At 43.8% G+C, this 9,290-nt stretch overlaps 1 protein-coding gene across 5 annotated transcripts in view; it reads left to right on the forward strand.

The window, feature by feature from the left end:
* Window positions 1-8,919, forward strand: part of SMYD3 (SET and MYND domain containing 3) — an 876,287-nt gene extending 867,368 nt beyond the window's left edge. For all 5 annotated transcript variants that reach the window (XM_033938605.1, XM_033938609.1, XM_033938607.1 and 2 more), the window contains one exon: window positions 8,098-8,919. In XM_033938605.1, the coding sequence (XP_033794496.1) occupies window positions 8,098-8,199 (102 nt within the window). In that variant the 3' untranslated portion in view covers window positions 8,200-8,919. The remainder of the gene's footprint in view (window positions 1-8,097) is intronic.
* Window positions 8,920-9,290: the final 371 nt, after the last annotated feature.

The following is a 9,290-nucleotide window of genomic DNA, read 5'->3' on the forward strand; positions in this document are numbered from 1 at the left end:
TCACTCTTCCCCAGAGTTGCACCTGACATTGTATACTCGTATTCCTTATTCTTATTGCCTAAATGCATTACCTTGCATTTCTCCACATTGAACTTCATCTGCCATTTCTCCGCCCATGTTTCTAACCGAGACAAGTCGCTCTGGAGTTTCTCTCTATCCTCCTGCGATCTGATCGCCCGGCATAGTTTTGTATCGTCTGCAAACTTGATGATCTCACTGGATGTTCCTTCCTCTAGGTCATTGATATAAATATTAAAAAGGATCGGCCCAAGTACCGAGCCCTGGGGTACACCACTAGTCACTTTCTCCCAGTCGGAGAACTTCCCATTTATGCCCACTCTCTGCTTTCGGTTTTCCAGCCATTTGCCTATCCATCTTTGTATATCCCCCTCTATGCCATGGCTTTGTAGTTTCCTTAGAAGTCTTTCGTGTGGAACTTTGTCGAACGCTTTCTGGAAGTCCAAGTATATTATGTCCACCGGCTTCCCACTATCAATTTGCTCGTTCACGGTCTCAAAAAATTGGAGTGGGATCAAAGCATAACAAATGACAGAGGGTTATAATATGTTAATATGCATAGAGTGGCAGGTATAGTCCTAAACAAAGGCTTAGAGGAGGGAACCTCTGTGTTCTGGCCAGATTGGCAGATATGACTCTAGCCACCTTGCTGGGCAGACTAGATGCACCATGCTGGTGTTTATCTGCCAACTCTTACTATACAGTACTCCCCTGAAATTTGCAGGGGTTCCATTCTAGGAACTCCTATGAATTTCAAAAAACTGCAATTATGGTTTTTCTCCTGTCAAAAGGCAAGAGAGGGCAGCTGTGGCGCCAGTGGGTGTAGAAAATCACTCACGGTTTGCTCTGACCGCCTCTTCCTGTTACTAAAGTCAGGCTGCACAAATCAGGAGCTGCTTTGACATGCTAGATAGCGTGTCAAAGCAGCTCCTATTGGTGCAACCATGACTTTAGTACAAGGAAGTGGTGGTCGGAAAATACCGCTCATTACTGAGTCTGAGATTCGCGAACCACGAATTCGTGGGGGTTTACTGTATTATTATGGTGCTCATTTTCAAAAGAGAAAAACATCTCAAAATTGGCACAAAGCAGCAGATGGACATTTTCTTAACAAAAACATCCAAGTCACAATTTTTGAAACTCTGCAGTTCATCTAAATTGCAAGGGGATGTGTTACATAACATAGTAACATAGTTGGAGGCATGTTTTCAGTGGGCTTAAAATCTGGATCTTTTTCAGTCATAATGGAAAAGGAAAAAAAGAGTCCAGGGCAGAAAAGAAGTACATTTTTACCTAGACCTGTTTCAGACAGTAGCGTGCGATCCGGGCCTTCAGGGGATTCGCCCCACCCCCTAAAGGCCCTGAGGGCACTGCTCTGAATTTGATTGGTCAAGCAGGCAACATGCAGATTCTGCTCAGCCAATCAAATTCAGATCCATACTGTCAGGGCCTTCAAGGGGGTCGGAGAATCCCCAGCTTTTTTTTTTTTTTGGGGGGGGGGCAGAGTTACTTTTTGTTTGATGCAGTTTGACTGGTTAAGCAGGCTGCCTACTCAACAAATCAAACTGCATCAAGCAAAAAGTAAACAAAATCATAAAAAAGCAGGGCAGTAGAGCTGGGGTTTCACTGAATCTCCTGAAAGCCTTCACTGCACGCCACTGTGACTGTCAGAAAAAAGTTCCCTATGTAACCAGCTGACCACTGGAAGAACTAAGGCATGACACCCTCTTAATCTCCCAGTGGTCACTGATCCTCCTCCCAACCTCCAGAGATGTGACAGCAACAGTTGGTACCAAGCTCTTTGACAGCTCCAGCTATTATGGCCATTCATAACATATCAAAAAGCAAATGAAGCAGCCTAGTTTTTAGAACAGATAAAGTGAAAAACAGGACACGTGTTTAATTCTCACTTTAACTCTTTTATTTCAGTATAAATGTGTGAACACCATCTGTATCCTTCAGTAAAGGGCAGTGCACGTAAAAAATATATAGAGCAAACATTGTCATATCAGGCTGTTCATTGAGATGTGTGTGGTTAGAGCTACAGCCTCAGCACCCTGAGACTGTGAATTCATCACCGTTCCCGTCCCCGCGGATAACCGTGGGAAACCATCTTCATGTCATTCTTTAAAGAGAGAGGGAAGAATCAGAATATGAATGGCCACAACCACTGACCCACAAGCTTTGCTTTGAAAAATGCTGATGTAGAAGGACTGAGGTTGAAATAGACACTAGAAAATGACATGGGATTATTTCCCGTGGTTATCCGCAGGGACGGGAACGGTGATGAATTTTGTCACCATGTCATTCTCTGTGAGTTCAAATCCTACGCTTCTCCTTGTGACCCTGGGCAAGTCGCTTAATCCCCCATTTCCCCGGTACATTAAATAGAGTGTGATCCCATGGGCCAAATGGGGAAAAATACTTGAGTACCTGAATGTAAACCACTTGGAGGGGCATAATCGAAAGGGACGTCTAAGTCCGTTTACGTCCATCTCGCAAGTTGTCCAAAGTAAAAAACAGCTTAAGACACAATTTTGAAAAATATGTCCAACATTTTTTTCGTTTCGAAAATTATCTAATTATACGTCCTGCCGATCTAATCGTCCAAGCCACTAAATCGTCCATCTTTATACCATATTTTCATCGAACTTTCTGTTCAAGTCCAAAACACCTAGAACAAGCCCTGTTGGACATGGGAGGGGTCTGCAAAGTGAAAGACTGCATACCCAGACATGCCACCTAAATAGTGGGGTACCTTACAGGGCACTAATGTGAACTTCACAAAAAGGGTGACATGGCTTTTCCTTACTACAGCTCCCTTATAGGTCATGGTGAGCCCCCCAAACCACCTCCAGAATCCCCTAGACCCACTTATCTACCACCCCAATAGCCCTTATGGTACAGGAGCCACTTATATGCCAGTAGAAAAGGGTTTAAGTATCAATGCAGTGATTACAGGGGCTTATGGGAATGGATCCTCCTCTCTATGGGTCCCTAACCCACCCCCAAGATGACTTAAGCCACTTCTGTGCTGGACGACTAGGCTTTCCTATGCCAGGCGGCCAGGTGATGATGGTCTGGAGGCTGAATTTTAAAGGTGTGATTTTAAAGGTGGGGGTGTCGGTGATCATTGGGGTAGTGTGTGGGGGTCTGTATTATGTGTTTTCAGTGCTTATCTGGTGAGTTTAGGTGGGTTTTTGTGACTTAGACCGTGTTTTACATGGTCTAAGTCACAACGTCCAAGTTCCATCGATCGTGGGCTGTATAACTTTCGGTTATACATGCTGTACGACTAAGTCTAAGCTGGCCCACTCCCGCCCTCGACACTCCTCCCGAAATGCCTCATTTAGCTTTGGTCATTCAGCGGCACTATGAAGGCCTAGGTTGTTTAGAAATACGTCCAAAACCCGTTTTTAATATCGGCACTTGGACGTATTTGGGAAATGTTCTTCCAAGTGCCTACTTAGGTTTTTGGACATATTTCTCTTTCGATTATGAGCCCCTTGGGCTATAAATGATATATAAATACTAAAAATAAATACATTATTTAATAATGCTTTCTACACATTCTCTTCATTTTGGAAATCTTTTGAAATCTTACCTGTTTAGGAAGTTTTTAGACTAGTGATATTGATATTAATTTGATATTGTTATTAATGACTTAGGGCTCCTTTTACTAAGCTGCGATAGTGGTTTTAGCGCGTGCTAGATGCTAATGCCACCATAGAGCTGGCATTAGTTCTAGCCGCATAGCACGCTAAAAACGCTATCATAGCTTAGTAACAGGAGCCCTAAGTCTGGTTTTGTAATTTATTGTAATTCACTGTACAGTGTATGTACAATTCTCTTTGCTATGTTACCCGCATTGAACTGAACGATAATGGGGGATAGAAAGTTTTTGGTTTTTTTTTATAGGAATAGTTTTATATTTATTTATTTATTTAAGTGTTAATATACTACTTATAGCTTAAGTGGTTTACATTCAATTACTCAAGCATTTTTCCCTATCTGTCCCGGTGGGCTCACTATCTAATTTACCTGGGGTAATGGTGACTTGCCCTGGGTCACAAGGAGCAGTGTGGGATTTGAACCCACAACTTCAGGGTGCTGAGGCTGTAGCTCTAGCCACTGCATCACACAGTAGCATTTACTTTTTATTAAAATGGTAAAATGGAAAAATAAGTCCAAATCTTCCAAGCTTACCACCTCTATTAGAGTGGGAAAAGGTCCTAAAGACAAACACCTCTCCCTGCCTCCTCCCTCTTCCCCCTACTCTTGGGTCCAACATCTTTCCCACTCCCCTTCCTCCTATTGTCTCCCACCCAACTCTCCCTCCCTCTTCTCTGCTCCTGGATCCAGCCCCCCCCCCCCCTTGCAATCAGGCATTTTTCTCCCTATAGTCCCCCTCACCCATCTTCCATGGGCTGGCACCTCCCTCTCTCTTGCAACCCTCCCCCTGGTCTGCCTTAATACATATCTTCATAAAAGGGGTCACCAGCAGCGACAGAGATTCGCTGCCCAGTGAACCCTTGAGTTTAAAATGACCCAGAGACAAATTTGTCCCTATCCCTACGGGATCTATCTCCATCCCCATCCCATCCCTGTGAGTTCTTTCCCTGCCCCTGCCCTTGCCCTATCTCTGCAAGCTCATCTGCACAAGCCTCGAACACCTATGATTTTAAAGTGTTTGAGGCTTGTGCAGATGAGGACAGAGCTTGCAGGGATGGGACAGGGACAGGGACAGAATCCGTGGGGATGGTATGAGGATGGAGATATATCCAGCAGGGACGGGGACAAATTTTTCCCCGTGTCACTCTCTATCACTCTGATGTGTCGCACCCCCCTCTATTGCAACTTCCTGTTTCCACAATGGCAGAACACATCACAACACATCACAGCGAAAGCTCTGGGGTTTGCTGAACAGCAGCATGATTGAATTGTTGCTGTTTCCAGTTATTTCCTATAATATAGACTCATGTTAAAGGTAGAAACTACTTCTGTTTAGATGACTGCCTCTGAATATTGACCCCTTTATGTTTAACCTGACTTTGTGAAACTAATGTTTAAGAAGTACTTCTGGTCTGAAGAGATATTGTAGAGAATGCTTCCCATCTGTTTGGAACAGTACCACCTCTACTCGTGTTAACCTCTATGCAAGGTCTTCAGAAGTGCCAGTCGATAGCCAAGATTCTTTATAATGACAGGGGTTGCCATACAACTTATATTAAAGAATTGGAAGAACTGGGATAGGTTAAATTACACTTTCTGGTGAGAATCTCTTTGTTATACTTTTAAAATGGAAACGTTTGAATGCTATACAGCAGGGAAGTTACAGGAAATTTCTGGATGTTTGGGAGCCATTGGCTAAATTTTGTAAGGAATTATAACTAACTTTATTTTACTGACCTTTAAACATGCACATCCAAGGTGGGAGGGGGAAGGGGTTTGCATTGGAATTGATTCGGGGATTTTTTTAGATAGTTTCTTATGGGTATTTATTTTCTTGATTACTAGGTGGGAGGGTGGGGGAAAATAATTGCTTATCAATATCTGTAAGTTTATTGTGCTTTTCTTGTAATATTATATGTCCATGAATTATTTGCATACATAATTGTAGTTTGAAAATTTAATAAAGATTTTTTTTTTAAAAAAGATTATTTATCTGAATGAGCACAGATCACACACAAAAAAATTCATAAAATATTAATAATAAAAATAGAACAATGCAGGCCTTAAGACGAGGCCAGTGCCAACGAAGTTGAAAATTAGCCCTTGAAAACACTTGGCTATCGACTGGCACTTCTGAAGACCTTGCATAGAGGTTAACACGAGTAGAGGTGATACTGTTTTAAATTGTGGAGAGTATGAATGAATAAGCGATATCTATACAGTTTTGGCTATTTGAGAGTCCCATCTATTTAGGGAACACATATAAACAGACTATGGGCTCCTTTTACTAAGCTGCGATAGGGCATTAACGCGCAGAATAGCGTGCACTGAATTGCCACACGCACTAAACCTTAACGCCAGCATTGAGATGGCGTTAGTTCTAGCCATGTAGCGTGCGGTAATATCCTGTGTGCGCTAAAAACACTAGAGCACCTTAGTAAAAGGAGCCCTATATGTGATGATAGGTGCTATAGAGTAAACATACTCAAATTATATAAAACAGAGTAGGAAACTGAAATATGATTTTATTCAGTATATAGAGCTTTTATCTTGTTATATGTAGAAACTAGTCTTTAAGCCCGTTATATTAACGGGTGCTAGAATAGATCTGTCTGTCTGTCTTTCTTTGTCTCTCTCTCTCTCTCATTGGCCGCTGTCTGTCTGTCTTTCTTTCTGTGTCTCTCTTGACCACTGTCTGTCTGTCTTTCTGTCTCTCCCTCTCTCCTTGGCCGCTGTCTTTCTGTGTGTCTCCCTCTGTCGTTCTCTGTATGTGTCTGTCTTTCTGTCTCTTTCTCTCTCTCTCTCCTTGGCTTCTGCCTGCCTGTCTTTCTGTCTCTCCCTCTCTTCTTGGCCGCTGTCTGTCTTTCTTTGTGTCTGTGTGTCTTTCTGTCTCTCTCTCTCTCCTTGATCGCTGTCTGTCTGTCTCTCTCCTTGACCGCTGTCTGTGTGTCTGTCTGTCTCTTTCTCGTTGGCAGCTGTGTGTCTGTCTGTCTTTCTGTCTCTTTCTTTCTCTCTCTCTCTCTCTCCTTGGCTGCTCTCTGTGTATGTTTCTGTCTCTTTCTCTCTCTTTCTCCTTGGCCGCTATTTATGTGCCTTTCTGTCTCTTTCTCTCTCTCATTGGCCGCTGTGTGTCTATCTTTCTGTCTCTTTCTCTCTTTCTCTCCTTGGCTGCTGTCTGTGTATGTTTCTGTCTTTTTCTCTCTCTTTCTCCTTGGCCGCTGTTTATGTGCCTTTCTGTCTCTTTCTCTCTCTCGTTGGCCGCTGTGTGTCTGTCTTTCTGTCTCTTTCTTTCTCTCTCTCTCTCCTTGGCCGCTGTCTGTGTATGTTTCTGTCTCTTTCTGTCTCTTTCTCCTTGGCCGCTGTTTATGTGCCTTTCTGTCTCTTTCTCTCTCTCATTGGCCGCTGTGTGTCTGTCTTTCTTTCTCTCTCTCTCTCTCCTTGGCCGCTGTCTGTGTATGTTTCTGTCTCTTTCTCTCTCTTTCTCCTTGGCCGCTGTTTATGTGCCTTTCTGTCTCTTTCTCTCTCTCTCTCTCATTGGCCCCTGTGTGTCTGTTTATCTTTCTGTCTCTTTCTCTCTCGTTGGCCGCTGTCTGTCTCTCTATCTCCTTGGCCGCTGTCTGTATGTCTGTCTGTCTTTCTATCTCTTTCTCTCCTTGGCTGCTGTCTGTGTATGTTTCTGTTTTTTTCTCTCTCTCTTTCCTTGGCCGCTGTTTATGTGCCTTTCTGTCTCTTTCTCTCTCTCTCTCTTTCCTTGGCTGCTGCCTGTGTGTCTTTCTGTCTCTCTCTCTTTGGCCACTGTCTGTCTTTCTATCTCTTTCTCTCTCTCTCCTTGGCCACTGTCTTATCTGTCTCTTTCCTTCCCTCTCTCCCGTTCCCTGCCTGCGCCCCGCTCCCCTTCCTTTGACCGCCCCCCCCAGCCCATCCCACCCTCTGCGGCAGCGCCACCAGCCTCATCCTCAACCCGGAAATTCACCCAGAGGGGGAGAGTGGAGGCAGAGGAGAAGGCTGTGCGACCACGGAGCGGCAGTAGTTGTGGCCTTCCCTCCCCTAGCTCCGTAGCTCGGTCGCCGCCGCCGCCTCCTTCTCTCCCCGAAGTCGGCTCCCAATGTGCGCACGTGCCGTGCACACGCCACACTCTACAACATTTCTCTGCCAACCACAGAGCGACGGACGCACGGAGCCACAAAAATTGAAGTGCACATGTGCGCTAAGGGTATTATTATCTTAGATAGAGAGTGACTAGAATCTCCTCAGAAAATGATCAGTGAGAATACTAATCCAATAGAAAGTAATCAATTTACATTTGAACAGAACAGTGCCATCAGTATAGAAAGCTTTAATGTATAGCTGTTGTATTCCTCAGTGAAAGGATTATAATAAATGTGTATGTTCCTTTTTGTTGTTCAGGCATTCAGCATTATGAAGGTCACTCACGGACGAGACCACAGTCTAATGCAGGATCTCATGGAGCTTCTGGGGGACACTGAAGCAAGCATGAAAACCTTGTGAAGGAAACCTGCAAAAGGACAAAAGATCTTATTGGGCAGATATACAAGATACTTTCACCAATTATTTTCTAAATATTATGCCTTTTCTCTTTGCTTTATTTTGCTAAAATACAGTGTGACTTACAAATTTTGTAAACTTTTTTTGTGCCATATGGTTATAGGAATTGAATTTATAAATCATTTTGTTTACCTTTTGTAGCTTATAAAATTGTTCACCAATCTTTTCTGTTCTCTGAAAACAAGGGAAGATAATACTAACCAGAGACCTTCAAATCACATAGGCCATGTCAAAACTACCGTGTTTCCCTGAAAATAAGACAGTGTCTTATATTAATTTGGGGTTCAAAAAATGCATTAGGGTTTATTTTGGGGGGATGTCATATTTTTTCATGTACAATCATCTCCCTTCCTCTTCTCCACTCCAATTCTTCCTCTTTCATTTCTCCTCCCCCCACGTGAAGCATCTTTCCTCCCCCTCACCCATCCCCTTGTGCAGCATCTTTCTATCACTCCCTCCCATCCCCCTCTGCAGCAGTACCCCACCGACCTTCCCACCTTGAGACTGACATACTGTACCTCTGAGGTCTCCAAAAACAGTCATCAGTGATGAGGCAGAGGGAAGACCCCGGTGGGAAAGGCTGCGAAGCAGCCAGTTCAGAGCGCTGCTGCTGCCGCTGCTTTAGAAGGCCTCGGAGTGGAGGTATGTCAGGTCTCACCCGGGGAGGGGGTTGCTGAATCAACGAGTCCAATTTTTTCAGTGAATTGGGCATGGATGGAGTCAGGGAGTATCGGGGACATTCGGGGGGGGGGTTGTTTCTTTGGGGGTGAATCTAAACTAGGGCTTATTTTGGGGGTAGGGCTTATATTAGGAACATCTTTAAAAATCATGCTAGGGCTTATTTTCGGGATAGGTCTTATTTTCAGGGAAATAGGGTACTGTATTTAGCTGTTAACAATCAGAACATTGCTTATGTTCTAAATCTGTTTCCAAACCAGACTATTTGGGATCTTCCAACTGTCAAGGTTGGTTAAGCTTACGTAGGTTCCAAGATGTCTAACAATGATTCCAAAAACCATGAGGAGAGGAAGAGT

Source organism: Geotrypetes seraphini, chromosome 3 (genome assembly GCF_902459505.1).
Source record: "Geotrypetes seraphini chromosome 3, aGeoSer1.1, whole genome shotgun sequence".
NCBI lineage: Eukaryota > Metazoa > Chordata > Amphibia > Gymnophiona > Dermophiidae > Geotrypetes > Geotrypetes seraphini.